This window comes from Protopterus annectens, chromosome 5.part1, assembly GCF_019279795.1.
Source record: "Protopterus annectens isolate FY-2018-M chromosome 5.part1, PAN1.0, whole genome shotgun sequence".
Classification (NCBI taxonomy): Eukaryota; Metazoa; Chordata; order Ceratodontiformes; family Protopteridae; genus Protopterus; species Protopterus annectens.
The window spans coordinates 737,652,227-737,668,982 of NC_056736.1; the positions used below are offsets into that span (position 1 = coordinate 737,652,227).

General features: G+C 39.3%; 1 protein-coding gene across 1 annotated transcript in view; it reads right to left on the reverse strand.

Annotated features, from left to right (window-relative positions):
* The window catches only part of NBEA (neurobeachin), a 4,581,458-nt gene that overhangs the window by 1,818,307 nt on the left and 2,746,395 nt on the right, over positions 1-16,756 (reverse strand). The window contains exon 41 of the mRNA XM_044072852.1: positions 14,642-14,706. Coding sequence (XP_043928787.1) covers positions 14,642-14,706 — 65 coding nt within the window. The remainder of the gene's footprint in view (positions 1-14,641; positions 14,707-16,756) is intronic.

Consider the following 16,756-nt stretch of genomic DNA (forward strand, 5'->3'; position numbering starts at 1 on the left):
GTCAATCTTTTATACAACTGTTTCTTGTCATCTCCATTTGAGTCTGTCACATCTTGCAGAATTTTTTGTTTTAATGAAAACTCTCAAAAATACACACACTGAAAATCTTCAAAAATGCACGCGCACACACACAAACACCAATCCAATACCCCTCTAAAACCTACAAACAACACACACAACTATTTATATCCTCAAATACTGAAGTTTTACCCCTTAACAGCAACAAACTGATAGCCACACCCACAGACTCGAGCTAAACAAAGAAAGCTTATCCATGGTAAGACACATGGTAGAGCTTGCGATTCTATTAAGTGCTGTCTGGTTTTGCCTCATCTTCATAGCTCTCCCAGCTGGGAAACATTTGAATGCTTTCAGAAAACATTTTCTCCAAGCCATTTCTCTTTTATCAGATTGTCTACTAGTGAGATGAGAACCAGATACAGGACAGACCTTCTAATATTCAATATTATTTTTCATTTGCTTGCTTTGTCAAAACCTGTTACTATATAAAGCTAACAGTCATTCCTCTGTGCAAGAATGAGAAAAAGCAACACTCATTTTTCTTTTGTCATGCTCTTTTAACTAGACCCCCCCCCCTTTTTGTTTTACATTCCGGTGCCTACATTTCATAAAACTAAACAAGGAGTAAGAGAAAAGGGAGAAAGAAACAAAAAGAATAAAGAGAAGCACATATTTACATTAGAATCCCCATTACACTTAAAATAACTGAAAAAAACTTTATAATATGCAGAGAGAAATCATTCCTGGACTACATGAAAAGAGAAATGTGGCCCAGGCAGGTATGACCCTAGCCCTGAGTAGCATCCTGCCTTCGCCCAGAATGATACCACAATATAAGGACAAAATGATTGACTTCAACAAGTGGCTAAGCTTCTGGTGTCATTCAAAGGGGATCCAGTATCTGTCTCTGCCTGGGACAACATGATCGACAGACCACGATGCTTTGCCAGAGATGGTCTGCACCTGTCTCCCCTGGGATTCAGGTTACTGGCTAAGGCTCTTGCCACCCCTATAGTGTCTTTTTTAAACAAAGTTCAAAGGACAAAACCACCACCGTAACAGGTACAAGCATGCAAAATCTGAAGGTAATGTACTCAATGCTAGAAGTCTAAACCTCAAAATGCACTCTCTCGAGGCACTCCTAAAAATGGAGAACATCAATATCTGTACAGTAACAGAGACCTGGTTCCAGGCTCCAGAGAGCACCCCTGTAATACCAGGCTACAACTCTTACCACACTTTTCGGCCACCAAACCAGGATCAAAACACTAAAGGTGTAGGAGTGTCCATATTCACCAAGGATATTCACACCACCAGGTTAGTTGTCCAACACAAAGCATCTGAAATTCTCCAGGTGCAACTAACACTAGGTAAGACTGCAATCCAAATTGTAGCTTGCTACAGATCCCTCACCATGCCCCAAGATTCTCACTACACCTTTCTAAACATACTGGAAATATTAATATACAACCAAACACCCTAATACTGGGTGATTTCAACTACCCTGCCATTAACTGGGAAAACTACTCATGCACCAACACCTTTGCCCAACGGTTCTTGGAATTCATAAATTCCAATGCCCTGGATCAACTAATCCATAGTCCCACCAGGGGCTCCAATATTCTACACCTGGTCATTACCAACATGGGAAATTTATGTTCTACACCTATCGTCACCCTCTCGTTGGTCAGGTCAGACTATAAGCTAATCACCCTTAACATCCACATCCACATCCCCCCCACCCCCACCCAGTAAGGAAACCTCCATAAAAAACTTCTCCAAGGCCAACTTCATGCTACTCAAGTCAGAAGTTACAAACTTCATGACACCCATGCAGACTGGAACTGAAAGTTTGACTGCTGAGTCCTTCACTAAGGCACTGTATGAGCACATCCACTCATGCATGAATCCTGCCATCTCAAATGGAACCAAGATGCTCTCCTCCAAAAAAAGGACGCCAATCTGGTGCTGCCATAAACAAACTTTACAACAAAAGGAAAAAACTGTTGAAGAAAAGAGGAAAATCCCAGGATGCAAAAAACTCCCTTACAGCCTCAGCAAGAAGCTGAGATCTCTCATAAAATCCTCCAAAGCTAGTTACGAAAATAAAATTGACAAAGATTCCAAAGACAACCGCAAGGCATTCTATAACTATGTCAAGAATCTAAATGGCAATGCTCAGATCTGCTCTGAGCTACAACAGAATGGCATTAAATATACTGATCCCAAGGATATTGGCAATATCCTGGCAGATCAATTCAGTGCCATCTTCACCCCCCTCTCACCCCCTAAATGGTCCATCTCAATACTGGAAGACTGCCAAATTCCGGTAATAACGGTCACACAGGTAAAAAACGCACTCTCCAAAGTTAAGAATATAGCAACCATGGGACCAGATGACATCCCAGGCTGTGTACTACATGAACTACAAAATGAACTGGCACTTCACCTAAGTGCTATGTTTAATCATACCCTCATCTCAGGCTTCGTGCCCACTGAGTGGCGCACAGCTACAGTTATCCCAGTCTACAAGGGGGATCCACCTTGGATCCTGGGAACTACCGCTCCATCAGTCTGACAAGCCTGATCTGCAAGGCCATGGAACTTATTATCATAGAACTCATAAACAAAGACATTGGCAACCTTGAAACACTGGACCCCACCCAGTTTGGGTTCTTGAAGGGCCGATTTTGTCTCCTGAACCTTACTGACTTTTTCGAATCAGTCTCTGGAGCCGTGGACGAGGGTAAGGCAGCCCACACAGCCTATCTGGACCTCGCCAAGACCACTGACACCATCCCCCACTCTGGAATCATAGATAAACTTACTAAGCTGGGCATTAAACCCTACGTCACTCGATGGGTTGCCAACTGGCTTACTGACAGAACCCACACTGTAAAAGTAGCTGACTCCAAATCCAGCTCCAGACAAGTAACAAATGGAGTACCTCAGGGTTCAGTCCTGGGACCTCTCTTGTTTGGCATCTACTTCTCTGAAGTACAGGCCAACACTAAGGGACTCTGGCTAACAAAGTTCGCAGATGACTGCAAACTGGGAACCATTATTGAATCCCCAAATGATGTGGATACTCTACAAAAGGGCCTTACAGAAACAGATGTTTGGTGCCAGAGCCATGGGTTCAAGCTCAATGCCAAGAAATGTATAGTTATCTCCTTTGGGAAAAAACATGTACCCATGAATTACCACATAGGTGGCAGTACACTAAACACTGAAAGTGTGATAAGAGACTTAGGGACACAGGTGGACAGTGGTCTCACTTTCGATAATCACATCGCCACAAAAGTCAGGAAATCCTTCTATGTGGCACACCTCATCACTAAGGGCTTTTCATCCAGAAAAAAGGAGGTCTTTGTGCAACTGTACTCATCCCTCATTAGACCCATTATAGAATACAATGCCCCATTTGGTATGTACCTCTCAAGACATCTGCAACAACTGGAAAGGCCACAGGAATACCTCACTAAAAGAATCACAGGCCTAAAACAGATGCGCTATGCTGACCGCCTTAAAAAAACTCCAGCTATACTCTGTTGCATATCGTCTACTCCGAGGTAATCTCTGCTTAACATACAAGGCCATGTCAAACCCAGAGCTGCACTTAAAGAAATCCCAATCCCTCAGAGCCACATGCTCCAGGGATCTAAATCTTGTCATCACAAAAAACAAAACATGCTGGAGGGATAGGTTCCTGACCCAGAGACTCCCCAGACTCTGGAAAAGACTGCCCATACATGTCAAGCAGAGCGCCTCTTTGGCCATCTTCAAAAGGAACCTTGATGATTGTATGGGAGAAAGGAAATTCACCCCGGGGATCATGTCAGTTGCCCTGCTAGACAGGGGTCCAGGGAAGTAAATAGTGTGGGAAGAAATAGCCAGCGAATTGTTATGGCTAGGCTTGCATAGGCCCTAGGGCCGATAGCCTAGTACCAACCTATGAACCTATATCAGCTTTTATATACTTAGAAGTAGGTGTGGAATATATATGTATTGCTTAATTTTAAACCAGCATATTCATAGCAAGCAACATAAGCAGGGCCATAAAAGTGCATTTTAGAATCGCAAGTACCCACCTCCACACACTACTAGTGATTAGATCAAACTAAATCCTTGTTAAGGAAAACACCACCTATTTGCAACCCACATTCCAAGATCAGGTACAAAGAAAAGCACAACATATACACAAAAAGAGTTTTAACTAAAATAGCTTTTGGCTAACAATGCAATAAAGCCTTCATCAGGTCTATAACGAAAACTATAATCAAGTAAAACACATAGCTATCTAACCATAAACATAATTAAACTAGAACACTATAAATATAAAAATACATCTGTCTATTAATATCTACTAAATATCCATCCATGTGTAATAGTGTGCATAAAAACAAAGTCATTAATGGCTCAGAAAAAAATGTTGCTTTGCAAAAAAAAAAAAAATTGACAGTTTTCATGTTTACAGCCCCAAAAATATGTTTATATAATAAAAAATAGTAGAAAAAAAAAAACACAAAAACTACAGAAAACAGTTATAGGTTCATAGGTGTTTACTATGCTAATGAAAACAAGGACCTTTTTAAGCCTAGCTATTCATCCCAAATCTCTGATAAGTTCTGGTACCCTTGATAAGTGTAAGCAGGGGCTTAGGAGATGAAATATTTACAAGCAGGGACCTGGGAGATAAACCTTTTACAACTTACCTGTGTCTATTAGAGACAGAGGTGCCAAACGAGGGATGAATTTCCTGTTCTCCATCCAATTGTCCAAGTTACACTTGAATTGGGTTAGGAGAAGGGGTAGTCTCTGAGATACGTACCTGTCTCTTCAACAGGTTATTTATATCACAGGCAAGGTTTAAGTCTTCAGAATGGGTACTTCTGGTGCTGTTTGCTTTGCGGATATACAGAAGATCCATCAGAGTGGGGTGTGACAATGCCCTGTATGCTAGACATAGATGTCCCTTCAACAGTTGTAGGAGACAGAACACAGTGACAGGGCCTTGAGGTGGTCAGCATAGGACCTGTTACTTACACCCTGTATTCTTTTAGAGAGGAACCTCTCTGGACGTTCCAATTGTTGTACATGTCTGGTAAGGTACATACCAAAGGGGGCACTGTACTCAATTAGAGGTCTGATGAATGCCCAAAACAGTGGAACGATGACTTCCTTGCACCTACATGCCATACCTTTGTTTACAAGTTGCTTAGCAAAAAATTATTTCCTCACTACTGCAGGCATGTGATGATCAAAGGCTAAATTGCTACCTGTGTGTGCCTAAGTCCCTGACTAATGGGTCAACTCTAATGGGTCTGCTGTAAATATGACAGTTACCAGGGGTGGTTGAGTTCCCAAAGGATAGTATTATGCAATTCTTGACAGTTTTAGCCAGTGGCTCTGATAACAGTTGTTTGTCTGTCAGCCCTTCCTGGAGAACATTTGTGTCAGTGTGGGATTCAATGACCACTCAATTTGCAATCATCTGCAAATTTAGTCAGCCAGAGGCCACTGACATTGTCCTTGACTTCAGACAAGTAAATCCCGAAAAAGAACGGTCTCAGGACTGACCCCTGAGGGACTCTACTAGTGACTGGTATACCAAAAAATCTCACTTTTCTCTGCATGTTCTGGCTTTTAATTTTATTTTTTAAACAATTCTTGAGAAGCATCATGTTCCACCAGACTTTTATTCATTTCAGCCTCTGATTTCTGTACCTTTATCAGATGATCTGAAGAGCTACATAAAGTTTCTTCTATTTTTTCAGCCTTTTGTCATTTGAATATGTTCCTATTCAAGTGCATTTGATTTATTTTTCCTTTAAATTACTAGGAGACATCTCCAGTACTAAAGGTGAAACCTGATCTGCGTTTTGCTTACCAGCTGTAAAGTTCTTCCCAGTCCGAATTTTTTCTTTTCCTTTTTGTATTTCATTTTGCTTACTTTTTCCAAAATTCTTCTTTGCTGACATCAAGATAGTGTATAACTGAGCTGCACCCACATTCACTCCTACTGGTATTTTTAACAATTTTTTTAGCTTTCAATCTCATGGTATAGCTGACTTGGATGACCCAGGCAGAAGGTGAATCTTGATAGTGGTGATGATGCTTTTGGGTATCCTAAGGCAGTGGTTTGCCCTCCACTAAAGCAAAAAGGGTGACAAATTCTCATTTAGTAATTTTCATCAGGATGAGTTCCCTCAGAAAAAATGACAGAGGGCCTAACTGTATATCAGACCTAATAACTTTTTTGAAGAAGCACTGTGTGATGAAGCAGTTGAAATCTACCCCTTACAATCCACAAACAAATGGTTTGGTAGATAGATTTACTATTAAGAACAAGATGAGAGCATCTGCAGACCAGTTTAAGTGGGAGCAAATATCACTCCCATCTCCTCTTTGCATACTTGTGGAGTATCCAGTGAATTTCAGGACTTGATACAGAAGCATCTTGCTTAATGCATCTGTAACAAAAGTTCTGCCGTGACCAGAAAATGAAGGTATAGGAACATATTCAGACAAAAGGTTGTTATGCTTATTCCTGTGGGAGGGATCTTTCGCTGCTGTAAGAAGACCGTAAAGTTACTCATGGGGTAGAGCTGCCACAGAAGACGCAGAAACACAAATCTTTACCAAGTTCAAAACATGAAACCTTACACATGTAGAATGTATAATTGTTTTCTTTTAAAAACATGGAATTGTCTCTACAGTTGTTCATATATACTTTCTAGGCTACTTATATGTGAGGACCTTTAGAAGTCTAGCCATACATTCCCATGAAGTTGTTTAGCCTTTATAGTTTAAGTATGAATAACCCAAATAGACGTAGATCATTTACATGTTGCTCCTATCCATGAGGGTCAAAGGTGCAAAGCCATAGGTGGATTTGTGAATACCCATCCACTCATCTAGATTACATTTGAATAGTGTAAAATAAGTAATTTGCTTTATGTAGAGAAGTGGTACTCTCTGCAATACACAACTATCCTTACATGCTCTATTTATGTTGCAAAAGACATTTAGATCTCTTGGGTTAGTGTTTATGCCCCCATTGGCCTTGCAAATGCAAACAGAGATCACTGCTAAGTATCTTGTATGATAAGAAGTAGAGATGTGTCAAATGTTTGGACAAGTACATATCGAAGGGTACATTGTGCCTAATGACTGGCCTAATAAGTGCAGAATACAGTGGAATGATCATATACATGGACGTCACACCCTTAGTAACAAGCTGTGCTTTGAAAAAGCACTTGATTATAATAGTGGATACACAGTGATCAAAGGACAGTTTCTGTCTATACAAGTTCCCCAGTCCGGAACTACTGGATCAATTTTCAGGGGTCTGTTGTCAATGTGATAGTTATAAGGGACTGCTTGCTGAAGGATATTATGACATTTCTAAGCATTCAGTTTTAGTCCATGGTTTTGACACCAGCTAATAGTTTGAGAAAAGGCCTGGAGGATCTTGGTATCCCTCTGGGAAATTTATGATGACACCATGTGTACAGTCATCAGGAGACCTAGTCAGTCATAAACCCTTAACAACAGCTTTGACCTCAGAGAAGTAAATGCCAAACAGAAGTGGCCAAAGGATGGAATCCCGGGGTATATACACCACTACTGACAGGTCTACTGGATAAGGCAGAATAGCCCACCCCAACTTACTGGGTTTCTTGGTGAACTAATTTGCTATCCAGTGAATAACACAGGGATTAACATTTAGTTGTAATAGCTTACCTACGATACCAAAGTGTGAGATAATGCTGAATGCCTTTGAGGAGTCCCCCAGGGATCGGTCCTGGGACCACTCATTTTTGGCATTTACTTCTTTGAAGTCAAGACCAATGTTAATGGCCTCTGGGTGACTAAATTTGCAGATGATTGGAAATGAGGAGCTGACATTGAATTCCACACGGACACAAATGTTCTCCAAGAACAGCAGACACAAACACCTGGCATCAGACCCACTAGCTAAAACTAGATAGATATGTAACAGTTCAGTAACCTTCTCAAAGAAGTCAATTATGTTATATAGGCAGGATCTGCTCTTAAAAGATTCAACCTGGCTTGGGTCAAGAGTTTGTAGGTTACCCATGTCCGTATTTATTCCATGATGACCCTTTCTATAGCCTTACAGATGAGGCTGGTCAGACTTGTACGTCTGGTCTGTTGACAGCCCATGTTTGTGTGAGGGGATGATAGTTGCTGTTCATCATTCATTTGACAAAGTCTGTTTGGATGCTAACAATCAATAGCTCCTAATCAAGCTGGCTAATAAGTAGCCCAGTATGTTATCCAGTCTCGCAGAAGCAGTGTTCTCAGCCTTGAATAGTGCCTTTAGGATATGCTCATGGGATATTTGTGGGGGTTTTAGATGCAGGTATGAGATCTGGGAATGTAGGAAGGGAGAAAGGGGTGATGTTAGAGCTAAATGTATATGCTAGTAGACTGGCTACACCCCCTGGGTCTGAATATGTGATATGATTTACTATTAGCTCTGCTCAGTGTTCGACATTGTTTCCAAGGTTTCTAACATACTTAAAGAAGGCCCTGTGGCTGTCCTTTAACTTGATGCCACGTTTTACCTGTTATTTGGCTTTGGCTGATTTCATCAGAGTACAGAGTTCCCAGACAAATTTAGCAAGAACGTTTCTGGCATTGTGAGAGCTACATTCATTTTTACTTGCAAGGATTTTGTTTTCCTTTTGTTATATAGCCTGTTTATATTTGGATTCCACCACAGGGATTTATTTTTGAATTTGGTATTTTATTTACTTCAGAGAGGGACAGATGAATCTTTCCAGCTATTCACATGTGCACAGAATTAATTTGGCAGTAAAGCATTCTGGTCAGCACTGACGTTGAATTGGAAGGGGTGTCCAATTTAACCAGGTCACCACTCAGTTTCAGCAGATTAGCTTTCTGAACAGTGAGGTATTGCAAAATGCTTCTGGATTCAGTCTTAAGGTGAATGTGACTTATTTGTGGTCTGACTTAACCAGGAAAGGAATTACAACTGGTAGGGAGCTGAGTTGTGCCATACTAGTGAAGACAAAGTCCAGGATTTTATTGCCCCTGGTTGGGATGTGGACTAAACTGGTCCAGAGAGTTTGTACTGAAGAAGTCCAGAAATCTCTGGGCATACATGTCAAGGATGAAAACATCTCCCAGTTAATGGAAGAATAGCTGAAGTCCCCTAGGAAAATGATGTCTGGCTTAATGCATAGGGACTGCCTATTATTTAAACAGGAGTTATGGGCTGTTTCCTTGATGAGCGAAATCACGTCAGCATTAAGCACAACTGCCTTTGACTCTATCAACTGTTTTAAAAGGAAACTTTTTTCCTTTGAAATCTCTCAAACCTCTGTGGATTCTAGAAACCCTGAGCTGTTGCTGTCCTTTTATACCTTTTGGTACTATCTGGACTGGGAGGAAATGTGTCTAAACTCCATGGAGTATACTTAAACAACAGTTGCTACTACCCTTTTCTGTTTGCCTGTGACTTATTTGGACTTTGAAATTCTGACCTGTGAAATACGCTGAAGAAAGAGTTTCTGGAGCACAGACCTATTGGACTTTATTTTAATCCTCAGGTTTCAGACATCTACATCAAGTAACTTAAAATAACAGCAACATCTGCAATTAGGAAATTTTTCTGTCATCCATCAATCCATATTTATTTTCCATGTCCATTTGCAATAGTATCTTACAGTATAATCAGCTATTTTAAAAGTATGGAGTTTTAACTTGTTCATTTGTAAAAGCAAGTAAATGATAATTTTATTTTATTAGTAAGCACTATCCTCACAGTACTGGTGTGACTGCCAGTATCTGCCTTTTAGGAGGGATGCTGTTAAGCTACTTGCTATTATAATGTAATATAGCCTGGCTCAATAGATGTGTGTTCAGAAATTGAGATCTTAGTTATCAGATTAATAACCTGATTTGAGGCAGCACATATTGTAAATACAGGAAAGAAGTACTGTCACTGCAGAAATATCAGGCAAGCATGTTGCATGTGTGAAGTATGACTCAATATGACAAGATAACTGAACAGATCTCAAAATGGTTTAGGTGTTAACAAGATAAAGTGACAAATGTAATTTTTTTTATTTAAATCTATCAAATATGATGGAGTATTAACCCAAGCAATACATTTAACTGAAACTGACAAATATGGAAGAAAGTAAAAGTTAAAACATTCTGCAACCATGTCTACGTACACCTCTAAAATAAATTTTACAATAAGTAGCAATTTTTTTATTAGTATATTATTATTTTTTTTTAATTTTGGAAAATTACAACCAATCCCAACAGAAACATTTATAAAATAAAATAAAAAAATATATGCAAAGTTAGGAAGCCTGTTATGTAGTTAGCCAATAAAGACAACAAATGGGCAATTCTTGTAAATATAAAATTCAGCTACCATGTTCTAAAAATGACCGTGATAAGAAAAATGATACATACATACACTCAAAAAGAATTTGAACGCCAACCAAAGTGCTACCCTAAACTTACAAAAGTAGTAAGAAGACATGTAAATGTATAAGAAGGCCTGCACACTATATATGCTAATGATGACATGCAACAAGGCATTGCAATGATGCACAAGCCCTAGTTTAGAAACGGGGTTACAAATAAGTAGCACGTGCCTGATAATCAAGGCATGCCACGGCATATAGTCTCTATGTGCACCCCCCCAAGACAATAGGATTCAACCCCCCCACTATATATATATATATATATATATATATATATATATATATAATGTATGTCCAAATGCGTGTGTGTATGCATGCATAATGGTCACTAGCTAAAGGGTGAGACAAGCTAATGACAGTCCCTACACTTTAACTGCGACTCAAACAAAAACCTTAAAATGTGAAACTCACTTTTATATCCTTTTAAGTGTTTTTGCACCCACTGATCTGGGGGTCATCCTGACACTTCTGTTAACCAACTCCAAGATGTTCTGTATCTCAGCAGAAGTGGAATACTCTGAGATACCTCCATCTTACTCGTAAAATTTATCCTCCTCTTCATCACACTGCAGTCCTGATGATCATTAACTGCTGTCCTTGCATTTATGTGTAATATCCACATTTATATACACTGAACAGTACATATAATGTCTTCTATAAAACATTGTCAGTGCAAATATATCAATGCTACACAGACATCAATGTGCAATACCCAGGTGTGTAATGAACAGTACGTACAACACCCTCAATTAATTAGTACAGCTGCATGCATGATTCAACGACACCCATATTTAACACTAATTTACATATAAACTGAACAATACATATTAATGCCTTCTCGGAAACAACACTACAATTGTATCCATGCAACACAGATACTATATGGAATACCTATGTATGTATGCATATGGCCTCTATGAAACAATAACACTACAGCTATATACATGTCACACAGACATTCGTATGTAATACCTATATACATATACACTGAGTAGTACATATAGTGCCTTCTGTCACAGCTCTCAACCTTCCATCTCCAAAATGAGGAACACTAGCCCTCATAATGTGGGACAAATAGTTAAAATGTGGAACACATACTAACAGCTTACTAACAATTTCAACTAAGAAGGTCAAAGGATGGTTAAAATATACTGGTTTTGCTTATAAAAAAGATATTTCAATGAATTAATATGATTCTTTTCTATTTACTGTGGATAGCGGTTAAAAACTTCCTAACACTGAATGTATGACAGATCCTTTCAAAGAGGAACTTCGAGGAACATGAAGTTTTAAAGACTTTTGACATGAACTTTTTAAGTCCTCGTAATGAGGCACACTTGAGACATATGCCTTGTGTCAAACACGGTCAGTGAGGCTGCAGTCATGCCACAGACGTACCCCCACATAATGCTTATGTACTTGTACACTGAACAGCACATAAAATGCTCAATATCAAACACTGCCAGTACAGCTGTACTAATGCCACATAGACACCCAATCTGGAATACCTACATATGTATGTGTACACTGAAAAGCACATGTAATGCCCTCAATCAAACACCGCCAGTACATGTGCATCCATGCAATACAGGCATCCATACGTAATGTCTGTGTATACAAATATGGAAAAATACATATAATGCCTTTCATCAAACATTGGAAATTGAGCTACACCCAAGCCAAATAGGCTCCCATAGGCAATGCCTATGCATTTATAAACTGAATAGTAAATATAATGCTCAGTAGAGCTGAACGTGTGCTACTCACTTATGTATACAATGAACAGCACCTATAATGCTCTCTATCAAACACGATCAGTGCAGCTGCACTCATGCAGCAGACACCTAAACTTAACACTTAAGTATACAATCAATAGTACATATAATACACACAATCACCGTCAGATAGCGCATCTTATCAATAATGATAACAACAGTAATAATAACAACAAATAGCCCTCTTATCAAACGCTGTCAGTATAGCTGCATCCATGTCACACAGACACACTCACTGCCACACAGTAAGCAGTGTATTTCATACACCCCCTCACACCAGCAATTAAATGTCACACACTGCATGAAGAAGCTGCCATATTTTGGCAGTCCATGAGTATGCCCATCCATGCACATGCAGGGGAACCTGATATTAGTTCTACAGATGAAAACCTACACTGTTTTCTTAGTATAACACAACATTCATTACACGTACCTCAAACCATTGCACCATACCAAGTTGGTAGGGAAAACGGACAGTATTCGCACAGAGGCAGCCCTTTTTACTATCCAACAGTACTGGAACAACACTCCTTGGAAAAGGAATCCTGTATTACCACTGCAAATGATGATTACATACTTTAAATGTATACCAAGTTCTGTTTCCATAGGATGTTAGGCTATCTCAGTCATAATTTCTCACCATAAATGAAGTGTCAAGATAGTGATCCTCAATGGGAGCTAGTAGCCAGAAGTACAAGAGACCAGAGAGCTGACAGCTACTGCCTGATTCTCATTTACCAGTACTGCATGCTGGGAATATCTGTTTGTCTATTCTGTGAAACTCAAGTTGATGTAAGGCATTAAGAATGCAGTAGTCAAGTAAACTCCCAATTTCAAAGATGTCAGATTATATGGTGATGCAACAAACATTATGTCAGTTTGTGTGGGGTGTGTGTACACACACACGCATATTTTGTGAAAGGCTGGCACCCTGCTTGGTGCAAGTTTGTCTATCTGCTGTCCACTGAGTGCCAAGATGGAATCCAGTTTCCCCACAACCCTGAACATGATTAAAGAGATAAGTGGATAATGACTGGAAAAATGTATTAATGGCACACAGTGTTTAGCTGCACTGTACATCCCTCATTCCAAAGGCAGTATTTTACTGTTTGGCAAAGTGAGACAGTGTTCAGACAATGTGCCTCGAAAAAAAGAGGTAAAAATGCCAGGCATATGTATGTGGAAAACAGTACAGACTCCAGATGAATCTCACCAGGACAGAGAAGTGCCCTTGACCATGCGAAGCCTGCGTATTATCTGGAATGTTGTCAAGATTCTGCTCACTCCCTTGTAGCCCAGTATGCATTACACAATCTGAAGCGGCCATCAGCACTCACTGATTGAGTGCAGCAGGGATGTAATTTCTGCTATTGCCTTCCCTTATGATACTGGCCTACATGACACTTTTAATGTTTCAGGATGGGTGAGCACAACACTATGCCCCAATGCTTCGAACGTCTACTCAATATCAGATGCTTAGGTGATATATTATTAGATACACACAAGACAACACTGTTAGAGGTTCATCCAAATAATTTTCTTACAGTGTACTGTCAAATTTGTATGCAATTTGTATTACTGAAGTCTACAGAAACAATGCATTCTAACAAAAAAAATAGGTAGATAAGCACACCTTTGGGGCTTATAGCTGCAGTGAGTTTGCATGAACAGTGACAAGGTTACAAAGGTAAACACTGCAAATAATTAAAAGGCATTGAAAAAAATGTTTAATATAAAAAGAGCTTGTTGAGAGCTCACTTTACAGTAATAAATACGCACACAATGAAACTGCTTCTGAAGTTACTCTGCAATCTTAATATAAATGTGTTATCAGATAAACTGAAATAAAATTTGTTAACTGCAAGAAGCTGGATTAGCTAATGAATGCAGCATAAATGCAAGACTGTGCTCAGTACTCTGGACAGCGCCACAAGGCAAGAGCCAGCTAATATCAATTCAAAAGAGCTGAGGATGACATGGCAAACAGACTGTACAGATGGAACGGCAGATGGGATTTCAAACAGAACTCCCAAGATCCTCCAAAGTGAAAAACATGAAGGCTGGTACACTAATATGAAATATTATGAGATAAAGCCTATAAATATGCACTGTTCTCTTCAATGTCTTATATTTTCCCAGAAAGAATAATACATAACACAGAGGCTTCCATGGTGACATAAAATACAAAATAAGCAGAATACTAGCGGCAATAATAATAATAATATGTTGTTATTAATTTAACAAAAGGAATGTTCTCCTAAGATTATCCTTCGTCGATGGCCAGGAAGAAATGCAGGCCCTATGGACATGCATCTAAACATCCAGTTGTAAAAACAAAGTGAAATTAATTACCTTCCTTCATTGATTAACTCAATAAATGCAAGTCCTGCATTCTTTTGAATTGAATTCTGCCATTCCTAAACAGAAAGAAATGCATATGTTAATCTTTATGCCACATTTTGTGATACAACCTAGTGAAAATTCAACCAAATTAAAATGCTGCCAATGTATCGCGTTTCTAGAAAAAAATGTATGCAGTATTATCTTTTTTTTTAATATAAAAAAACAATACATGCATTTGGCTGCTGGAAAAATACTAAGGTGCATAGAAATTTCATAGCAAATCCTCAGGCAATGCTATAACTCAGAGGATTGTGAGACACAGGAGTACAATTTGTATTGTTGATATCAGAAAGATGAAGAATAACTTACAACACAGAGGTCAGAGTTTACAAACATGTATTCCCACAACTCCTTAAGCAAGATCAGGCTTTGCTCTTTCATCATAAGGATACAGACCAACCTCGAGGAGCAGAAAAGTATACATAATAATACAAAATGCCACAGAAACATCTGTTCGGAAGATACAAATCAATATAGCACTGCAATGTTGCTTTGAGATTCAACATTTCTATGTTAGTTCAGTCCATGTCACGGTTTTATTGTTGACCTGTTGAGCCAAGCCCCATATACTGTAATAAACTTCTCCCACCTTGTCTTCAGACAATATGGTGATAGCAGGAGTTACAAGCCCCTGGGGATGCTTCAAAGCAGTGTTGTTCTCGCAATACAGGAGAGACATGCCTGATGTGAAGAAAATAATGTTTCACCAGGATGGACTAGATAAAAAACACATGACCACATGACTTTGTGCTAATGCTTACTCTGAGAATTAGTTTTCGTGTGTGTGTGTGTGTGTGTGTGTGTGTGTGTGTGTGTGTGTGTGTGTGTGTGTGTACACATATACAAAGCAAAAAGAAGAAAGGTCCCACAGCAAATATAGGGCCAAACTACAAAGACTTTGCAAAGCAGAGCACAAATTTGAAAAACAGTTACAAACCTCGCTTTCTGACGGCATCATGGGATATATACAAATGACTCCAACAACATACAAATGTTCCAATACACTGTCATTTAAATGGGCAAAGACCTAAGCATCCACATAAATACGTATACTAATATTCTTATATACACACTGCTTAAAAATTACGTGTGTGTGTGTGTGTACATGGATTCACTTTGAAACCTCAAGATACTGAAATATCAAATTTCAGTATCTCAAGACCAAAACAACGAAAGAGCAAAGAAAATGACAAAGCAAAACACCGAAATCTACAGACAAAAAGAATACCCAACCCTCCCCCACATAAACGCGCAAAAACAAAAAATAAAACCTCATAGCACTAGCAAACTATAAGCAAGAAGGCAAGCCTCCCTGCACCCCCCCATGTGGGGGGATGCACCCCCCAACCCCGCTACTTGTATATACCAACTCAGAGGTCGCACTAACACAAGAAAAAACAAACCTTTTATAATGCTCCCTACTCCCCAGTTGCACACTCATCTCATGACAAATATACACACTACACATATACAAAACACACCACTTTCAAGACTTGCATACACACACACTCACCTACCTACCCTAACTGCCTTCTAAAACTTCCCAATAAAGTACACAAAAACACATTTCTACAAAAAAACCCTAACAAACTGCAAACCTACCTGAATCTCCTAACACAACCACACGTCGACCACCATCTTTCCTACCCATATACCACCAATCCTGAAAGTGACAGCATACCAGGAACAACAGAACACAGTACACCTACTACTCATTCGACAAGAGCAGATTCGACAATATCAGCTTTCCATCAACTGCACTTTCACTGTTTCAGTCTCAGGATACTGAAATCTGATATATATATATATATATATATATATATATATATATTCCTGTACACAAGGGAGGCTCCACCACCGATCCCGGTAACTGCTGATTCAAAGCTTTACAAACTTTATTTCTAAAGCAACGGAATACATCATAATGGACCTCATAATTATGTAGACTGTCAGTCTAAAGTCACTCAGCAAACTCTGTTTGGGTTTGTGAAAGGCAGATCCTACCTACTTAAATTGGTCAACTTTGAAAAAGTCAGAGGCCTTTTATTAGGGCAAGTCAGTATA